Source organism: Clinocottus analis, unplaced genomic scaffold, assembly GCF_023055335.1.
Source record: "Clinocottus analis isolate CAN_PGR_092001 unplaced genomic scaffold, fCliAna1.0.p SCAF_6, whole genome shotgun sequence".
Taxonomy (NCBI): Eukaryota; Metazoa; Chordata; class Actinopteri; order Perciformes; family Cottidae; genus Clinocottus; species Clinocottus analis.
Window position 1 is genome coordinate 8,202,867 of NW_027176218.1, and position 21,762 is coordinate 8,224,628.

General features: G+C 40.1%; 1 protein-coding gene across 6 annotated transcripts; it reads left to right on the forward strand.

Moving 5' to 3' along the window:
* Positions 1–459: 459 nt before the first annotated feature.
* On the forward strand, positions 460–21,146 carry myrf (myelin regulatory factor). Of its 6 annotated transcripts, none has more exons than XM_068603573.1 (27): positions 460–996; positions 9,383–9,473; positions 9,604–9,903; positions 10,452–10,513; positions 11,205–11,427; positions 11,538–11,638; positions 11,800–11,914; positions 12,672–12,867; positions 12,961–13,037; positions 13,126–13,236; positions 13,334–13,439; positions 14,429–14,629; positions 14,907–15,015; positions 15,463–15,572; positions 15,652–15,812; positions 15,936–16,008; positions 16,095–16,177; positions 16,275–16,343; positions 16,451–16,534; positions 16,761–16,828; positions 16,960–17,034; positions 17,112–17,342; positions 17,520–17,613; positions 18,057–18,119; positions 18,451–18,556; positions 18,708–18,782; positions 18,916–21,146. In XM_068603573.1, the coding sequence occupies exons 1-27, from the start codon at positions 951–953 to the stop codon at positions 18,994–18,996; spliced, it is 3,111 nt and encodes a 1,036-aa protein (XP_068459674.1). In that variant the 5' UTR covers positions 460–950; the 3' UTR covers positions 18,997–21,146. The 6 variants fall into 6 exon arrangements, with proteins under 6 accessions (XP_068459674.1, XP_068459675.1, XP_068459677.1 ...); XM_068603574.1 differs by having other exon boundaries at positions 13,334–13,424; XM_068603576.1 differs by having other exon boundaries at positions 11,538–11,617.
* The last annotated feature ends 616 nt before the right edge of the window (positions 21,147–21,762 follow it).

A 21,762-nucleotide genomic window follows, 5' to 3' on the forward strand; every position in this document is an offset into this window, starting at 1 on the left:
CACCTCAAAGTGAAAATTTGATTCAAAGAAAAGCAGTAAATCTAATATTGAAATAACTTGAACCAGCAAATTTCAGCCATTTGTGATTCTCTGATTATCAAAATCGTTGACGATCAATTTTCTTTCGATGACCAATTAATCGACTAATTACTGGTGCTGTTTATAGAGGCTTTTATTACAATGGTAAAAAAAAATAATAAAAAAAAGGAAAAATACAATTTAGTATAAGGTGAATATAAACACAATGTATAGTGTCACAGACGCGCTCTAACGTTGACTGGCTGTTTAGTTTTGGGACATTGGCCGCAGCTTCACATCCCTCACCTGCTGCGCTCCTCTCCTCCGACTCCGAGCTGCACATATCCTGAAGAGAGAGAGAGAGAGAGAGAGAGAGAGAGAGAGAGAGAGAGAGAGAGAGAGAGAGAGAGAGAGAGAGAGAGAGAGAGAGAGGCGAAGGAGGAAGAGAAGCAGCAGAAGGGACTTCTGGTCAAGTTGAGCCAACTTTTACGCACTTCTTTTTTATTTTATTTCGACAGACTTGTATTTTTCTGTCGGCATTTCTCACACTTTTTTGCCAATTCATTATGAAGCTGCTGCCTGAAATGAAGGCGCGCCTGATGGCGATTTGTGTAACGTTGTTCTTCTTTGGATTTTTGTTAGCACCTTAATTAACAAACACCTGAGACTATAGTTTTAAAGTTATAGCCCGTGTTGTGGCGTCATTGGAGGCGTTTGGCTCAGAGACGTCAATCCAGTGCCAAGTTGCTGACCAGAAGAAAGACGTTCTCCGCATGAAGTGTTGGATTTATGTAAACTAAAACAAGAAGTCGTCACTAAGAATATAATCTGGATTCCGCGATGCTTATTTGAAAGTTTCCCCGATCCGAATTGATTTCGTTCGGACAAGGGGAGACTTGAATGGATGGATTTTTTATGTGGGACCTGCTAGGATGGACGTGGTAGATGAAACAGAAGCGTTACAGAGATTTTTTGAAGGTAGGAATGCCTTATTTTTATTATATTTATTGATGACGTTCAGTATTAAATCAAGAACATTGATCGTAAAACGGAAAAGGTGTGATTTGTGTTACTTTTGCAACCACTTTGACTTCTTAATTTATTGTTTAAAGTTTGTGTTTAAGTGTCAGCTCTCATGTATTGTATGTATAATTTCTTGTGCACCACACACGGCAGGTGGTTAACATCACAATAATGATAGTATTTGCAAGTGATCTTATGGGATCTGTGGCTTTTAGGTGTTTTTCACTTAACATTTCTGGCTGTTTATCCTAAAAACACAAATAAATGAAAGGAGGCAGGAGGTTTAACGGGTGAGGGGAGCAAAAGTGCTGCTGATGGGTAACAGATCAAGTTAAACGGGGAATCCTAAGAAAAAAACGAGGTGGAGGAGGGTGGGGTTGAGGGTTGGAAGGGTGTAGGAATTCAAGTCAAGATAAATGGTGTGTTTTGCAAGGGTGCTGTGGCACAATGTGTGCGTTAGAGACAGACATGATCAATGAGATTTTAACCAGTGATGTAGTGTTGCTCATCAAACAACCATAAATAGAAACGCACAAATGTATGTTTATCCTCACAATATTAGCGTAATTAATGCACATTATGACTTCAAATTAAACGTTTGATACCAAAACTTTTTCCCAACATATACCAAAAGAGTTTCTTGGTTTTCTTCTGTATTATATCACACATTTGTTTTACTACATTGTTGTTGTGTGACATAGTTGATCTTTACTGAATTGTGTTCAAGTAATCCGTCATAATTTGAGAATATTCATGACATTGTGAACCCTATTCTGTCCATCGTCTTCCTGCTGTAAGTTTCATCTTTCTGGAGCAAGACAATTACAATTTGTCACATTTCTTTGAAGAGGTTTTTTTTTTTTTACTGCTTTGTGATTTACAGCTTGTGACAGAATTTACTTCTTACTAATTTGTTTTTCTTAAAAGAAACTTAATGTCAAATGTTCCAGAAGTCAAGTGCACATAAAACACATACTGGGGTTTATGTATAATAAGTTATCTGAAGAGAGACTTAACACTTGATTATAGTATACACAAAGTGTTGACTTAAATATACACAGCCATCTATGACTGTCAGATGTTCCTTGCCACTCTGACAGGAATTTAGTGTGTTTACATTCTTGCTTTGGGAGTAAGAGCGATGTTCTTACTTTGGCTTTATTTCAGCCACTTTTGCTTGGACTAAAATGTCAACTTGTCCATGAGAAGTATACAGTAGATGCCGCCTTAGATGCTTAGTTTGCTATTTAACTTGCTTTCTCTCTGAACTAACCCAGTGATATGAAACTCTATATTATATATCTCTCACATATTGGACTCAGCCCTTTTGGTAAAATACCCTGAATTTAAATTTGTGACAAAAAAGTAAAGCAATAAGCCTTTAGTTTTGTATATTAGACAATTGGTGTCCATGTTCATCCTTTTATCTGTAAGAAACACACACTCACTCAAAAGAACACACGCACAGCACTATAATGGATTTTGGCACTGGTAAACTGTGTTTTTATAGGATTAGTGAAATATGTATACATTCACACTAATGCACAGTGTACATTCCTGGCATAGCCCTGGTGGCTGTTAAAACACAATGAGGTGAGACTGGTGTTTCTCCTCAAGTATTTGGCCTTCCCCAGGCGCTCGCTCTCTCTGATTCCATTAGAGTGACAGTGAGCAGACAGGGTGAGGAGGTGAGATAGTGCAGACTCAGGGTGGAGAGAGACTGACCTGTTGAGAGAAACCCAGTTAAACCACAAACCTCCCCCAAAACTTGACCTTCTCCTCTCTGACTCACTTAAACAACAAACAGTCGCGCACTCACGCACAGAGGCGTGTTTGCACGTGAAAAACACTCACGACATCCATTGCTGTTGTGTGGTGTTCATTTTGAAGTAATACCCTACCCTAAAACACTTGATTGAACGTTTGTAGTAGTACATTGTCACAATTGAGAAGCTGGAACCGACGTAAAAAAAAAAGACTCTGAACCATTGTCCAGACAGCCGCTGACAGGGCATCCATGTCTTGGTTTTATGATCATCCACTTAGTCGCCTGCAAGATATTTACCTCATGGTGGCACTTGATGGAAATGTCAGGGAATCATCAAAGTCATTAGGACTTCATACTCTGGGGAACATGAATGTTTGTGCTAAATTTCACGGCAATCCATCAAATAGTTATCAACATATTTCACTTAGTGCAATTACATCTACTGTGTCTTCATCAGATTCACTCTGGACAAGACAAAAGGCAAACGCGTATATAGTCAATCTAGAACATGTGTACAATTTTCATAGGATAATTGGTCGACGAGGATTTGAAACCTATTGGATAACGGACCCAAGGTTGGGCAGTGAACTGTGTTTCAACTCGTTGTTAAAATATCCCAACAGTTGCAAACATTGCCACCCAAAGAGACACAATTATGTTGATGAAAACCCCTGAACATGCAATGAACTTCGTAGCTACTGTTATTAAACTGGATGCGCCAGAAATAAAACGTTGAGCACGTTCACCTCCTAACCGTGTAAAGGGGAATTAATCACGTTCTTACTCCATATTGAGCTTAAAAGAGGAACACCTCACTACACGTGTTACTATATCAAAAGTCCTGCTGCACTCCCACAGAAGATGTGAATCATGGACGGGAACGCTGTCGTCCATCTTGGAAAATCTGTGCGAAACGGAGCGCAGTTTAGACAGTTCCTCTGATTTACAGGTTTAACGGTGAACTATAGCTCGAGGAATGTATTGTTTTTGAGCAGTCAGGCTTACGGTGATTACGAGTAGGTTTTATTATTCATTGTTGTGCCTCACTCCCATCGGTTCTGAATGCCAACCGAGTAATCCTCAGCCGGTGCATGTTGTTTGTGGTTGACCTGGCCTTGAAGGGATTAATTCACTTTGTTTGTGTTTTTGTGTATTTGTTATAACTTCAAGAGAGGATGTTAATGGCGGAAAAATCATGCTCGGGCATGTTTGTTTGCATCCTGAATTCTGTTCATTGTCACATACATGTAGCTCAAACACAGCCATGTCGACTGCAGCTGTCTACCAGAGCTGCTCTGTCTGAAATTTGACAGTTTAAAAAAAATACTGTTTTTATTCATCTACATGAGATTATTCACTTGACTGCCTCAATTTGGAATTCTGGGCACTACCACTCTGAGGTTAAGAGCCAATTCTTCCACTTCTTCTCCTTTGTGTTGCTCAATATCCTATTTTTATTCGACTTTTTGTCTCCCACTCCTTTATTCCCTCCTCTTTTTCTCCCTCCTTGACGTCTTCATCTTCTTACGTCGTCTGTAATTCTGTCTGTGATTAAGTGCTGGTCCTCAAACCTCACATTAGCAGCGTTCCGTGGTTTTTTCCAGCCTCTCTTCGTGTCCCGGTCCCAGCCTTGTCACTCCTGTAATCTCCTGAGCCAGGTCCGCCGGTGCGCCCAGTGCTTGTGTGCGACAAGGGCTGTGTGTGGTAGCCTGGTACAGCCTTTTCTCATGACTGGGGAATAATCCTCATTATAACACTCTCCGAGCCTTTCTCACACACACTCGCGCACATATGCTTTAGCACATAGGCATGCACGCGCGGACACACACACACACACACACACACACACACACACACACACACACACACATTCGTTACCCGGATCTGTGGCTCTCGGGTCGAGTGAAGAAAGTCTTTCAGCCCGAGTAGGGAAACATGTGAAAAATTAGAGAGGAATTGTTCTTCTCATCATCTGTTTCAGGTGCTTTCATCTCAAGGACATCATCATGCTTTGGCTACGCGCAGGTACTCTGCCGCTTTGTCCGCTCTGCTTCTCTTTAGCTGTGATTTATTTCCTCCCTGATGAAGGGTTTCTGATTGTATTCACTTCTTGGATCATGTCTACGTCATAGTGATGCTCTTTACTCGTTTACTAGTAACTCTGTCTTGTCAACAAATGAAGAAGGTCTGTAGCTCTCAGGCGAGAAGTCCGAGCTCTCTAACACTTTCTAGTGTAGATTTGAGAAGTTTCTTTTCCTTTCATTTACTATTTGTGTCTCTATGTGTGTTAGATTGTACATTGTAGGTACAATCTCTGTATTGTGTGCATCTTGTAGAACAACTGAGAGATTGTTTGCTCACTTACATTTATTACATTGGCATCACTAAGATCCGTCGGGTTATTTTTTTGTAGATTTTTGTATCTCCAAAAGTATATTGAGAAACAGGACATACCTGTTAATTTACTTTAAATACCTACCTGTTATAGAATACCTTTAATGATTCTACCAACATCCGTTTTAATGTGGTTGCAAAACCTTTTAAAATTATTAGTTTAGTCTGTAAATTGATGTAAATTCTCTTTGAAAGTGTATTTTCTGTCTGTACTATTTGTGTGTATATATGTTGTGGGTGTGCAGCCAAGTTCATTCAGGTCTAACTGTCTGATAATCAGATGGACTTTGTTCCTTCTCTGAAGGTGTTTAATTATTAACACACTCGTGAGTGAAAAAACAAAATCTAATTTGGAAGCAAAACATCTGTGTAAAATTGGGTTGTGGTCAATTTAGTTTTGTTCCCTCAACTCTGCTTTATTACTTGTCTTTGCCCTTAACAATAGTGTAATAACCTTAGAGTAGTCTAATTACATCATACCCTACTTTTTAAAAGAACTGCGTTAGGAAAATGAAAAGCTGTGCATCTGATTCACGATATAAGTCAAATCATCACTCGCACACTTGGTCCTCTGTGTCTGTTCATTTTAGATTATTACTCTGCTGACAACCCAGGCATTGACATGGTGGCATAACACACACACACACACACACACACACACACACACACACACACACAAACAAACAAACACACTTATGCTAACATACACACACACACACACACACACACACACACACACACACACACACACACACACACACACACTATCCTCTCAGGCCTTAATCTTTCAAAAGGCCAGTCTGTATCGAAGTTGGACTGACAATCATTTCACTGTTCCTTGTTGAACACAGCTGGAGAGAGAAAGACAAAGAGGGCAGGGCAATTTACACATCCAGATCACAGCAACTTAAACTTAACTGATGCAGTGATTTGGCGGTTACAATTACTTAATTTATGTTTCTGTTATTCTTTACCCACACGAACAGAATAATATTTAATGACAGTGTGACCCATAACTTTACTTTATCATTACAAATGTCACACTGTAAAATCACAAACTAATTTGTTTTTAGATGGTTACAAAAGTAGTGAAAGTAGGGATGCACTGATCCAACTTCAGTCCGGATACCTGCAGCTTTGGGTAGCGCCTGATCCAGAGTAGCGATTCGATAACTGTGTGAATGGAAGTGACCGGGATCAGGCTCGACTTAAACATTGTTTTCCTCACTACATCTAAAGTTAAATTAATCATCCAAATTGTTATTCTATAAAAAGTAACGTTATTTTCATCGATATCTGCTCCAGCTGTTTGAGTCAGTGTTGATCAGCATAATGTTTTTATCACTCGGTAAAAAGTTTCTTCAAAAGCAACAAACATACTGTGTCTGTTCTCAGTGAACGTGTTTAACATCTGCAGAGTTATGAAAGACTTAGAACAATTGTTATTGCCTTGTCTTTGTGGTTTTGGAAGGCCATACATTTTTATATATATGCTTCTATATATATGTTTGTTATAAAGTGTTAACCTTTAAGAGTAAATGATACTATTGCTCCACTAAAAAATGAAAGCGCATAATATCTCAAGGCATCAGCATCTGAAACATATATTTTTTCATTCTTCAATCCTTGAAAGGTGAAGTGGATCTAATTAAATCATCATTATAATCACTATGTTTTGCTTTAACAATGTATCAATGGAAGTGTTAAAACAATGTGAAAATGTTATTGTCAAAAGTATCACTCTCACTCAATCATCTGCAGGTCCCCTCGGCTCGATAGAGCTTAATGGCGAGTTTCAGCTCATTGTTTATCTGTGCAGCTAATAGAGTTGGTAGAGACCAGGCACAGAGCTCAAATAAAGTGAACATTGGCGCTGCATTCATCAGGTGGAAAGAAACACAACTCTGAATTAATGATGATATTCTTTCCTTCCTCACTTTCGGATGTGCAAATAAGAAATTGTTACAAGTGAATATGTCACTTCTGTGTTCACGATTTGTTTCGGCCGCCCCCAAGTGGTCCATAAACAATCTATTATTGCACGTTTAAGTCATTAACATTTTTGAATGTCAAATTATCCTAAAAGAGCTTAGCCTAATAGTACATCTATATTTGAGGTTGTTAACATAATGTATTTCCAAGTATAGATATGTATTACTTTGCTAGATTAAAACATATTAAAAATACTCAAATGGGTCTTGACAGAGGACTTAATTTTTCGTCAAGGTCTTGAACTTCTGCCATTCTTGACTTAAACTCAACTGTGCTGTCTTGGACTTCTCTTGGACAGTATTTTGCGGCCCTGTTTCTCTCTGTTTCTCCTCAGTCACTGTAGGGTTTTCCCTCTATCATTCCATCCTTGAACATCCAACTTGTATTCTGTCCTTCTTGCCCCCCGCTCTCCTCAACCTCCATCTGTCTACCCTCCCCTCTGCCTCATCTCTCTATTTTCCGTTATCAGGCCTGCCAGCTTAAATTTACTGCCTATTTGGGTGGGGTGCACATCTGGATCTTATTTAAGGGGAACCATCCTGCTTTTCTCCCCTTGCACTGGCACGTATTAAGAGACATTAACCATCTGCTTCTTCACACTGTAAACATGCTAGTTTTCTCTAAAAACATGATAATGTGAGAATCTACAATGTTAAACAATATAATGTTGGGTGTTCTTGGTTTAATAAGTTACGAAAACGTGTTTTGGTTTGTGAATGTAATGATTGAAAGTTGTAAAATGTTCATGCTATCAACTCTGTGCGGATGGAACAAAGCACATGTTAGTCCCAAGATGATATAGTCTGTTTAATCCTTTGTGGTGAACCGTGGCAATGGATGGAGAAGGTTAGGATTGGAACTGTGACAATTAAGTTGTGTTTTTTCTAAAGAGTGAAGCATCAGTGGCATCCAAAAAAAGAGGGAAAAGGAGAATCTTTTCCATTGCTAACAAAAAATTCCTTGCATTCCCAACTGAGTAGCTGCTTAATCTATCAGAGAAAGTGTGTGTGTGTGTGTGTGTGTGTGTGTGTGTGTGTGTGTGTGTGTGTGTGTGTGTGTGTGTGTGTGTGTGTGTGTGTGTGTGTGGGTGTGTGTGTGTGTGTGTGTGTGTGTGTGTGTGTGTGAGAGAGAAAAAAGAATAAAAAAGGAGAAAGACTGGGGTTGCCTGCCCACCCACTATATACCAAGTCTTTACCCTCTGCTTCACCCCCTCCATCCTTCCCCCCTCTCCTCCCTCACTCAGTTTCAGCATCCGCAGTCAGCCTAGTGACAGCTTCAAAGAAAAATGTATTTCATGTAACATTTAAGTTAAATGGAAACAAAAGGAAAAGTCAGATTGTATAAATATATTTACTTGTTTCTAAATATATGCATAAGCAAGTCCTTGTTCTGCACGTTGGTGTTTTAAAGATTAAGTGGGGTCATGTGTTTGGGATTTGTGGAGCTTTGGCTATCAAAGGGTGAAAATGACCCTGGGGTGAAGTAAGGGGAGCATTGGGGAACAATTATGAAATAACTAATATAACTGCTATATCATTATATAAAACTATTTTAAATCATGCCACACGTGATGAGGAAATCCTTTGGATTTAGTTAATCTTCATGAAACATGTCAATTGTTGTGAACAAAGAAAATGGAGACAAAAGTTTAGTATAAGTTTAGTATCTTGGTTTATGATTAACTAATTAATTATTATGTTAACTGTGGTTCTTTTTTATAGAGAAAGGCAGCTGAGGTACAAAATAGTAACTTTCAACCAGAGCCATTCGAGTTTATGTGTAAGCAATTAGAGACACTGAATTATCATGTGATCTGTAATGTTAACTACTAACACATATTTAGACTGTTGGTCACTCCTGTAATCTTAATCTTTAAATTCTCAGAAATCAAATACAGCACTTTTTTGTCGTTTTTGTACGTCATCTTAATTATGTGTTCAGCTAAAATATTTGATATTTCTGATATAAATACATTAATACAATGTCATCAGGTTATTTGAAGTATGCCGGAAAAGCTATAAATGATGAACCAAGTTAATAAGTTGTTTGATAGATAGATTGTCTTACAGGGAATTGTTACAACATAAGCTTGTGTTGAAACTAGAGCTATTGTTGCCGAGAGATTCCCATTGCTAATTCCCAGATGCTCTCCATCTCCCTGTGTTCCTGACCCTCCCTCCACCACAGGTCATGATATTATCAGTTCTCTGGAGCCAGCCAACATTGACACCAGTATCCTGGAAGAGTACATCAGCAAGGAGGACGATAGCACTGACATGTCAGTAGGGACTCCAAACCAACCCAGCAACGTCAAAACAACATGCACCAACCAAATCAGATCATGTCGTTACAAAGGAATTTGTTTTTTCAGATAAGGCTAATCCCTTTTTTCTTCTTGTTTCCACCAGCTGTTTCTCAGAGGTCCACAGCACCCCTGGACCAAATTACTCATCTCCCCAGGCAGGAGTGTCCTCCTCTGGGGGGTTGGTGTGCGGTGTGAGCCCTCCTATTCCGCTTCGCCAAGGAGTCCCTCCGCCTGGGCCTCTTAGCTGTCAGAACGCCTACCCCCCAGGTCCATCTCTGGGCCTCCGACACAACTACCTCTGCCTGGGGCAGCAGCAGCAACAGCAGCAGCACCAACACCAACACCAGCAGCAGCAACAGCAGGCGCACGCCAAGCCTGAGCACAGGGGCCACTACGCTCCAGGGTAAGCACAATACCACAGAGGTAGATGGAGACAGGTACAAAAAGGACAGAGTATAAAATGAGCTGGTACCTAAGTATGTTCTGAGAGATAGTCAAGATTCTCCCACAACTGTCAATTTAAACGTGGAATCAGGCAGAAGTCGTAGCAAATGACACTTGCATTTATTTAAAGCCTGCAATGAAACCATACACACCCTACTACAGGCCCTTTATGCAATCAATACTTTTTTCATTTGAACAAGTAAAACACTAGCTGGTCAAGAGGGGGAGGGAGACGTAGACTGATAACAGACAGAGAGCGAGAGTCAAATTACATTGTGCAAAAAAGTTCTGACGTGCACAATCTTGTGTAAAGAACGTGTACACTTACTCTGATCCCAAAGGAGAGTTTCTCCATTGAATATAATGGCAGTTTAGAAAATAAGAAGGAAATACGAGGGAGGTCTTCCCAACTTCAATCATGGTATTTCTTTAATGACTTTTATGATTTGAATGTCAAATATGACTGTGTTTTTGAATATAACATTGACTGCCTTTGTGTTTTTTTAGGACACTACCTGAGTCCCCTCCAGACTCCAGCTCAGAGCCGTACTCTCCTCAGCAGGTGAATGGTAAGTGACACATTCATTTCTCCTGAACCTCCTCATTTCCTTCAAAAATGTGTGGAAAGAATGTGACAAACAGCACACACAAAAGAGAAGATATAACTGACAGAAATGGTGCCTTAATCTGTGGACTGCCTTCAGATAAGAGCCAGAGGAAGCCATTGATTTATTCAAGGTGTATGTGGGTCACAGTGAAATCAATATATGTTACTCATCACTTTGTTGTATTTAAACAAAGCGTAAAGACAAAAACTAATTGATATATTTAACGCAGCATGTCTGGAAAATTAATTGCATCAACTACATTACATTTTCTGAACTTATAGCTTTATAAGCTTTGATTTCAAGTGTTTCTTCGAAGAATGAACCAGCATATGTTTGACTTGTTTCAACCTACAAGTTGAACACCAAAGAGATTCAAAGTCATTGTGTACTTCTTTACAATCACACACCTGTGTTGTTCCCGCCCATTAGTGAAAAGGTGTGGAAGAGTGTTATCTGATGGGCATCCCTCCCGTTCTCCAGTTTGAAACAACAAAACATTTAGTTGAGTTTAGAGGGAAGTAGAATAAGCTACAGTCTGAAATGCAGCCACACATATACATCTCGAGGAGGAAAATCTGCTGCATGTGTGTGATCAACTGTATTTGGAAAAAGTAGTTTAAATATTATGCTCCATCCTTGTTGTGTCTTTTAGATCCTCACATGATCAGGACCATGACACCAGAGAACATGTGCCACATGACTCCAACGCCACCCCTTCCACCACACGGGCACTATCCCAGCATGCATCGGGACATGTACCTGAAGCCTGAGCCCATGGTTTCACAGTATTCTATTGGTCCAGCTACAAGTGGAAGTGGAGACATGCAGCAGACTCAGATGCTCCATCAGCTGCTGCAGCATCCTCAGGGGCCGGAGTGAGTTATCCTGGAGGAAGAGAGGGAGGGTTGCGTGTCCAGCACAAGAAACGATGGGAAGGAGTACAAATATGTGCAAACTTTGACATGGTTTCCATTCCCTCACACAGCAGCATCCCCGCTCACCAGGCTAAGAAGAGGAAGCACTCTGACTCTCCAAACAGCACCCTCAATTCCCAAATCCTCACAGGTATCATCAAGCAAGAACCAGGTAGGCAGGCATCTTTCTTCTCTTCCTCACCTTCTCTACCTGATGCTCGCCTGGTCTTACCTACCCTTTAACTTTTGCACAGATAAACACGTTTACAGAACAGTTGCAGACATTCTTAGCATTCCACTGTCTTATTTTAATTGCTGATCTGTTTTTCACAGGTTTAATGCAGGATGAAGACAACTCCTACATGGACCCAAACTATCAGTGCATCAAGTGGCAGCCTCACCAGCAGAACAAGTGGACACCACTGTATGACGTAAACTGCAAAGAGCTGTGGGTGGAATTTATTTTGGCATATCTGTACATCTTGAGGTCTTTATTTTAGGGGGGGGAGCTTAAAAACACTCTACAGAGAGCCAAAAATGAAAGAAGTTATAATTGGTCAAATAATAATTCAACAAAGTATACTGCGGGAGTGGCAAAGGAATAGCAGGGTTGCAAAGGTCTACAAATTCCTCAGAGGTGAGCTGTGCGGGGGAGTGAACGAGTGCAGGGTTTCGGCTTAGAAAGACAACGTTAGGAGGGGGTAAAGGGAGAAATTAGTGTACACCTACTCGTGCTTTTGCGATGCCAAAATAAAAAAAAAGTATAGATAGGGAGGAAGGTTAAAATGAACTCACAAGATCTTTCAGAAGTGAAATTAAAACCAGCTGGTTACCCATCACAATTTGTATCAGTACACCTCCGTAAAGGCACAGCAGGTTTTCATTGGTTTAAAACTAGATTTATTAACTTTCCGACAAGCTCAGTCCTTGGTCGTAAAGTAAATAGTTGTCAGTCACGCTCTCCATTGTTGCTCCCCACAAATAAATATTCTCCATTTCTTTACCAAATTACAAGCATTAAATATGCTGCGTCCACTAGTGTATTTTTCTGAGGGCTTGGGAGGACCCTGTAATACAGTTAAGAGTCTCCCCCTGGTGATGGCTCAGAACTCTGCATTATGCAGCAATTCTTCACTTTTCTAACAACAAATGCAAGCTTCCTAATCACATTATTCACGTGTCACAATCTCTTTCCTTGTCTTTAGTCCAATGCCAACCTACCGTGTTGATGCTGACAAGGGCTTCAACTTCTCCTTGGCTGATGATGCTTTTGTTTGCCAGAAGAAGAATCATTTCCAGGTCACAGTATATGTCGGCATGCTGGGAGATCCCAAGTACATAAAGACAAGTGACGGCCTGCAGCCCATCGACTGCTTCTATCTCAAGCTCAACGGAGTAAAGGTGCGCGGAGGCAAAATAGTGAACATGACATGAACTTGACAGATAATAAGCTCTAGTATTTAGTTTATGTTTCATGTCTCTCTTCATTGCCAGGTGGAGGCCGTGAATCAGTCTATTAGTGTGGAGCAGTCACAGTCAGACCGCAGCAAGAGACCCTTTAAGCCAGTGCTGTGAGTATGAAGCCTTTAAAGGATCGGTTCTCGAATCAGTACAGCAGAAGGAGGATTTTTTTCTAAATTTCTTCTTTTCTTCCCCCAGGATCACTCTGCCCTCAGAGCAGGTCACAAAGGTCACAGTGGGGCGGCTCCACTTCAGTGAGACTACGGCGAATAACATGAGAAAGAAGGGCAAACCCAACCCTGACCAAAGGTGAAAGACGTGCCATCACACGCCAACATGATCGCATTGATCCCATCAAAGCTCCGGCCGGCACTCACATCTACTGCTGATGTTTCTGTCCTCGCAGGTATTTCATGTTGGTGGTGGCGCTGCAAGTTCAGTCCCACAGTCAGAGCTACACTGTGGCTGCTCAAGCGTCTGAGAGGATCATCGTCAGGGTAACGTCTGGCCATGTCTGTCTGCCTCCTACAACAATCATACCCCTTGTTAATGTGACACCTTTGGTCTACTTTACAAAACTCTCTGCACTTCAAAATCACTGTGTATCTCAACATCTTCTCCATTGACTGTCTTTCCTCCTTTTATCTGTGTGGCTGTAATCACCAGCACACATACTATGACTGTGTGCTCCTCTCATAGCTGTGTTGTGAAAACCATGTATCTTCCAAACTTCAGCCTTTTTTTGAGCAAAGGAAAACAACCTTTTTTAATTAAGATAATTTTCTTAACCCATAAATCAACATCTGAACCAATTGATCAAAAGAAAGAAAGATGGAGATAAATGCTTTTCACTGGACAGCAATGCCATTGTTCTTGTTCCAGATACAAAACATGGAGTTACGGTACAAAGTGCAGTACAAATTGCATTAGTGAAATAAGTATCAGAGATATTTAAAAAGCTGCATAATTATTTATTTTTGGCCAATGGGCTGACATGATATTTAAAAAGCTGCACAATTATTATTTTTTGGCCAATGGGCTGACATGAGACCATAACTTTGGGAATAATTTTGATTATTCTTTAAATACTGACTAAGCCTTAATGTGAAATGTAAAGTCAAGCATTTAGATGTTAAGCTTGTGTTAAATCAATCGTTAATGTTATGGGTAATATCCCTATTTGCTTTCTCGCCTTATATTTGTCTCTGTCCAAGAAAACTAAATCAATAAATTCTGCTTCCCAGCACCTCTAACGGCCACTGGTTTTACGGGGCGTTGTGTTTTAGAGTTATTCTTAACTGGGAGCAATGCAGAGCACCTCCTGGACTCTCTACTGCTTGTCTGGAAAAGTATTATTTGAATTATCCAGAATGTCAAACTATTCCAAATAATTATACTATTTGTATATTACAATTATTTGGATCCTTATTTTGGCATATTTTTTAGAAACATCTGCATGACTGTTTGTTTGTGCACCTTCTCCTTTGTCCCCCTGTTACAGGCATCCAACCCGGGCCAGTTTGAAAATGACAGCGAGGTGCTGTGGCAGCGTGGCCAGCTGCCAGACTCCGTCTACCACCACGGGAGAGTTGGCATCAACACCGACCGGCCGGACGAAGCCCTTGTTATCCATGGCAACCTGAAGGTCATGGGCTCACTGGTACACCCGTCTGACATCAGGGCCAAAGAAAATGTCCAGGAGGTCAGGATGACACTCAGTGTGTATGTATATGAGTGTGTGTTTGGGCATGTCGTGCGTGTGCGTGTCTTTCCAAACTGTCAGCGTGTCATTGTGTGCCTCGTGTGCTTGTCATCATGTATCACCATCCAAATGCCAATGCTCAGCACAGCTGACTGTGCAGTTTAACTCTACGTTGTGTCTTTTCATTGTACTTGAGCCAAGCATTTTCATCTGCAACATGAACATTATGTTTTCATACCATCTGCATGGAGGTCATTGTCATTCTGTCTGTGTCTAGGTCGACACGACAGACAATTTGAAACGGATTTCTCAGATGAGGCTGGTCCATTATCAATACAAGCCTGAGTTCGCTGCCTCCGTGGGCATAGAGAGAACTCCAGAGACTGGTAACAACTTCATAAATAACACAATTTAATGTTTGCCTCCATCATCTCCATTTCTTTGTACACTGTACTTTGTGTTATCATCGTAATGTCACATGTTACAACTCAAAGATCTCTTTGGTGGCACCTATGATGATCAGCGGTAATTGCAGATTCATTTCTGGATTTAATTTCCCAGAGATCGCAACTTTTGACTTTTCCAAAGAAAGTCACCACAGACACACAGTTCGTAGTACCACAAATGCATAGGCTCAATTGTGTTACTTCATTCTGCATACAATAGTCACTTAACACACATTAATTTAAATGAAAATCTCTGAGATGATTACTTTATTATGTTGTCTGTCTTTTGCTCCATGTGCTTTGTTATGGCAGCAAGTCCTGTATCAGTGCATCCGTCCTGCTTTCAGTGCTCCGATTCACTTCAAAATCTGTAATATCCTCCCGCAGGAGTGATCGCTCAAGATGTTCAGCAAATCTTGCCTGAAGCAGTGAAGGAGGGGGGTGATGTCGTGTGCACCAATGGAGAAACTATCCCCAAGCTGTTAGTGGTCAACAAGGTAACGGAGACACATGAACAAAAAGGGCACACACACATCACTTCCATGCACACTCACAGCTCTCCCTCTTCTTTCAAAGGACCGTATCTTCATGGAGAACGTGGGAGCGGTGAAGGAGCTGTGTAAACTGACAGACAACCTGGAGACTCGTATAGATGAACTGGAGCGCTGGAGCCGCAAACTGGCCAAGCTGCGTCGTCTTGACAGCATGAAGAGCACTGTGAGTGGAAGCACTGTCAGGTGAGAGCAATGAGCAGAAGTGGTCTAAAATCTTTCAAGCCAGGTGCTGCACATTGACAGAAATAATCTTGTATGATTGGAAAATCATTTATAGATTACTTTTGTTTTTGTTTTTCCATGTAGCCAATCAGGGAGTTATTTCAGCAGAACAGGAAGTGGCCCACTCAGAAAGAATACAGTAAAACCTGGAAGCAAGGTCTGTGATCATAATCATGTATTTTATAATGTGTTATACAGAAAGATTCACAACTTTAGTCTAATCTGTGTTTTTTTTTATTGTAGAATTCTGCTCCAGATCCAGGCTGCATCAGCCAGAGGTTCATGCAGGGAACCATCTTGGCACTCGTCATTGTCATGGCTTTCAGGTTAGACTGAACAACATGTTATTGGGGAGGGAATGAGGAAAAACATCAGCTTCATTTGCGTGCAGAAGTGCAATGATCTTTATTTGTCCCCCGACAGTGTCATTTCCATGTCCGTCCTTTATGTGTTGACACTTCACCATCGAGGAGACGTCACAGACAAAGATGGGTATGTACTTTTGAGGGTGAAAAACACTTAAGCTTTAAAGTAAAATGAATCATTTGTCCTCTTCTTTCTGAACCTCTTTCTATATAATCTCTTTCTGCTTTCTGTAGCTATGTTCCTTCCCGTATCCTCTACATCTCTTGGATGCCCATCTTCACTGCTTCTGTAACTTTCTGTCCACCTGTCTGCCATTGGTATGTGTTCAACACCTGCCTTTCTTGCTACTTCCTTGTTTTATTTTCTGATCTACTCTTTCTGTCTTATCTTTGATTGCTTAGTTGGGTGTTACTTTTTTTATTGTCTGAAAGGAGACCATGAGTCACGTTTCTAAACACTATAACCTCAACTCGGTTTTATATGTATCATTATTTTACCCGAATGATGCTCTTGACCTCCTGTACTGGCATCTGCTTGGTGCAGGTCCAGATCTGCACTAGGATCTTCACGCAAGGGTTCAGATCCTCTACTGTCCACCACTCCTGCACCAGGTGAGTGGAGGGACTGACCACCGAATTAAGTTTGGTAGTTTTGAAAAGCACAGTTATCACCAAGCTCCCTCAGGGCATATAGAATGTACATTGATCTGATCCTTTTCTCTCACTTCTCACAAATCCTGCAGCTTGCTGTTCAACTACAGCTGTAAACAACCAATCAGCTACAGTTGTGACTTTGAGTAACAACCAATCCACACCAGGTTAGTAAATAAACACGAAATGTTTTCCTGGGGTGTGCATTTGTCTTCCATGCAGGTTAATTGTCTTCCTTCTGTAGATTTAGGCAGCCCGGTTCCCACACCAGGACCCATTAATAAGAAGGCCAAGTCCAGACCAATGGACAAAGACAACCGCAATAGAAACCGTCTGAGTCACACCTCAGCACCCTTGTTCTTTGCCAAGTCCAAAAGGCCAGCAACTACCGACCTGGGCGAAATGGGAGCTACCAACCGCTTGCCTCCAGGTCAGCCGCCACAGCCACGCCGACAGCGCAGTCTACACACAAAGGGTAAATCCACAAACACAGCCCAGACACGGCACTTTCTTCACCAATGTAATATGCAGAATGCAAACACAGTAAAGCCATGTGATTGACAACAGCAAACACAGCTTATCTGCATGCAGTACAATGGAATGCTGCAGTATGGGTTCGGCGCTCATTGTGCTGCTTTTCTTCCTTCTGCAGGAGGAAGGTCAGCTCCCTCTCTGACCAGTCTACATATCGTGGAGACAAACCAAGAGATTTCAGCACAAAATTGCTCCACACCTGAAAGCTGCAGGTATATAATGAATAGATGTACTCATCTTGAGTTGATATTATGGGCGACAAATTAAAAAAGCAACGTGAAATATCCTTGTCAGGTGATGGTTCACAACAAACAGCTTCAATGCTGCTTGGAATAGATTCCCCAAGTTTTTATCCTGGAGGGATGAAGGCTATTTGTCCAAACAATATTCTTTAATTTGGTGTTTTGATGAAGGTGCTGGAGAGCACTGTATTACTCCATAGTCCAAAGTCTCTCAAAGGGGTTCAGTCTTGCAAATCATCAAGTTATTCAGTGAAACACAATGCCCCGTATGGATGTATCTAAATGTATCCATTAATGTATTCAATTTTCCTGAAATGTATTTGTCACTTCTCCGTATGTTTTGTCTTTTACACAATTAGGCCTTGAATTCAAGTCTTGATGTTTAATGCTAACTCTGTTTCTGTTGACTCCAGCTACACAGTATCACTCCATGGAAGCAGAAATTCCTCCAAATCACAAATCACTTTGCACATGATGTGAGTATACAAATATCACACGAGTTCGTAAATCCCTAACAATGTCCAAAGGGTTCTCTGTAAGAGCCATGTAATTTGGCACTTTGTATCTGTAAAATAGAGAAAGGCTTTAATTGGTAGACTTCCTATTAATTAATTGTTAATTTCTGAACTACCTTTTATGAGACAAAAATGTGCAATTGGCTTTCCTGATAATAAGTTCCCCATTGTATTAATATAATATTAGGAAATGATCAGGAAATAACAGATCCAAAAAAAAGTGCAATCTGTGCCACTAAAAAAATACTTTTTAACTGTAGTCACCCACATAAAGCATATTTAATTATTGCAGGTCCACAAACAACGTATGGGTACGACAATGTGGAGCCACCAAGGGACGTCTATGCCCCAACCACACAGAAACAGAGCTCTACCGAGGACAGAGTTCATCAACAAAGGTACATAATATCTCATATTTCCTTCTTTTGTCATGTTGTACCAATGACAATATGTGAACGTAGAATTATTATTCCTCAAAACGTCTTTTCCCAAGAATTCATTCAGCAAATGACTTCGGGACTCGTTATATTTGTTATCCTTTTCTCTTAGGGGACTCATCACCTGTGGTCAGTGCCCTTGTTGTCCTTCCAGGACATCACCTATCACTTCCGTGTCTCCCTGTCTGTGAGTAAACTTGGCCTCTAAAATATGAGAAGAATTCTGACGCTCTATACACTTTGTGATTTGATACAATTATTTTTGTACTTAGTTTGAATGAATCCAGTGACTTTTGTCCCCACTTGCTTTCTGTTGACAGAGTGAAGTGAGCTGTGTCACTGAAGGAGAAACCTTTTCATACTCTGACTACCATTTCCTCATTCAGAGCAGCTGTGTTTGAGAAGGAAGACGATGTGTGCCAGGGTCGTTACAATACACCACATTTTCCCTTTGTAGTTCCCTTTGTACGCTGTTGTGATGGGATAAGGTTTTGTCTCATTATTGTACATTATTTTTTAAAGATATTCATACAGAACAAGCTATATACCACTGTCCCTACTACAATCCCCTCCATATGTCTATGCCGTAGGCCATCTATTTTTGCTGTGATCACTGGATTTTTCTTTTCTGTTACTTAAAATGTTTTAGATCAATGTAAAGGACGACTATGTTGTGTCACTGTTGACTGAGTCGATAAGTTTTAATCTCATTTAATTGATGATTAACAAGTCTACTCAATACAAGCCATACTTACTTTCCAACATAATTCAAGCTTCTAAATGAAGCCTAGGCAAAGATACTTTAGATGGCTCTGCACACATTTTTGTCACTTTTTTCAATTCAATGATTCTGCATGTACACTGAATCCAGTGTCAACTGAAAACAAAAACATGTTTTATACACTGGAGAGAATATCATTGACTTCTGCTGAAGGCTTCAGTGAATGGTTGCAACTTGCACTGAATATATACCTCAGTAGTGCACACTGGCAAACCCTGGGTCTCTACAGTGGATCATTGTGTTTGAGGCTGCTGCAGTCGACGAGACTGTCTGCTGTCTCTTCATGCAACATCTGACTAAACACTGCACAGAGAAGGAAATGCTGTTCAGTGTTTCTTTCTCAATTGTGACATTGAATTAAACACCAAACTGTTACATTACATGTTCATGCATATGCATACTATTACACAGAAAGCCTTGTTATTATTAGTCCAAAAATGAAGTCATACTAATTTCAGCAGATTCACTGGAAGACATGCGATAAGACTGGATAAGTAAACAAATTACTGGAAATGAAAACGTAGAAACACTGACAGCTCTTAGCATCTGATAGTGGAAATGCATAAAGTCCAACACTGACAATATTTCAAGAAACACTGGAATAGCTCACACTGTTTTTTGCTAACTGGACAGAATGCTGGCAAGGCAATACATGGCACACACCATTTCAGGTGCATGCCCAATCATTTCTTTTAAATGATACATCTCAGCTCAGAGGCAACTCAAACACTGCTTCAGCGATGGAAATTCTATTTTAATGGCTCGATCAAGCTGAGAGGGAGTTACATTTATTCACGCACACTGCAGAGTTAGAATTGGATATTATACACTGGACTGTTCTGTGTATTTCACTGGATGTTTGAATACTTTTCACGTGCCTATACAATTAAGAATATGCAGTGATAACGTCGTGAGTATAACTGATTTGTATGATGTTTCCTTTTTTTATTATCTTTTATTCTTTTAAAGTTATTCTCCACTTAATCTCACCGCCATGCCTGTGTAACTTTTGTTAAAATTGGTTTTCAAATCCATATTCCATATGTGTCTGTAATTAGAAGGAAAGAGCATAACAGTGTTTCTCAAATGTAAAATCAATATTAAATAGGAAACAGCCATCAGACAAAGGTTTATGGAATTTATCATAAAGAAACTGTACAATGCTTTCAGTATAAGTATGATGACTTCAGTGGGTATAGTGTACTATTTTTAGCTTATTTATAACGCACCAGCTAGCATAATAAAACCACTGTAGCACTTTTTGCACTGTATATATGAACTGCTTTTGCTCGATCCAGTGTTTTCAATACTCTGGTAGAACTGCATTACATGTAACTGTATAGCTTCATTTTGTTACTACCATTGCTCCTTTTTATCTGATATGTTTTATCATTTTGTTTTTATAGTTGATATTTTTGTGGGTGTTTGTATTGTTAATAATATATTAACTTCTAGCTAATGAAGCCCAGAAATTATTGGCAAGCAAGAAAACATAGACACACACACACACACACACATGCACACACACACACACACACACACACACACACACACACACACACACACACACACACACACACCAATACCTTTAAACTTTTAGCACTATTTGTCATGAGAAAATGCCATAATACTAAAACTTGAGTACTTTAATATCACTACTTTATCTTTTTAGCCCATTTTATCATTACATTTTCAAAGCTTTATGTCAAAATATAAAAAATGCCCTGTAATATGATGTAAATGCATGTAGTAAATAAATTTGTGATTGGATTTGCTGTTGTGTTTGCCCAACTGCTTCATGAGCTGAAACTGGATCGCTTCTTTATCCATTAGATGGCAGCTGAAAATGTATTAACACAGTCGACGGGGATAGAGGTAAACTATCTCACCTGAAATGTGCCTTTGAAGTAGCAGAGTGTTAATGCCACATGTGAAAACAATAAAAAAAACAACTATTATTAGCGAGTTCATCAATGGAATTTGAAAACCTTTAGACCATCATCAATGTTTTATTACACTTAATATAAGTACAATTTCTTGGTGGCGACTAGTCTGAAGGAATAGGAGAGAGGAAACTGTTCAGACAAGGTTACGGTTGGGCCGTAGTGCACTTAACAAAACACTGAAAATGATAGCGAAACACCAGACAGGACTATGTGAAGGATGCGGAGAAGAAGAGTTAGTTGAGCATGTAGTGTGTGAGTTGTATGGCATATGAGACAGAGAGAGATGATGAGGAATAATCTGAAGGAATTAGGGGTGTATTAATGTTCACTGAAAGGAGTACTGAGCAGGGTAAGACAGCACTGGTTAGTGTCATTTTCTTCATATTCTTAAAGAACACATGATTTTGTATAGGGTATGATTGAAATATAGGGATAAGGTA

What these genes read in the sequence shown, in the direction of transcription:
- myrf (XM_068603573.1), top strand. Translation starts at nt 951, where the DNA reads ATGGACGTGGTAGATGAAACAGAAGCGTTACAGAGATTTTTTGAAG. An exon ending in AGAGAGAACTCCAGAGACTG is followed by an intron (nt 15,016 to 15,462) that starts GTAACAACTTCA and finishes ATCCTCCCGCAG; the next exon opens with GAGTGATCGCTCAAGATGTT. An exon ending in GCGCAGTCTACACACAAAGG is followed by an intron (nt 17,343 to 17,519) that starts GTAAATCCACAA and finishes TTCCTTCTGCAG; the next exon opens with GAGGAAGGTCAGCTCCCTCT.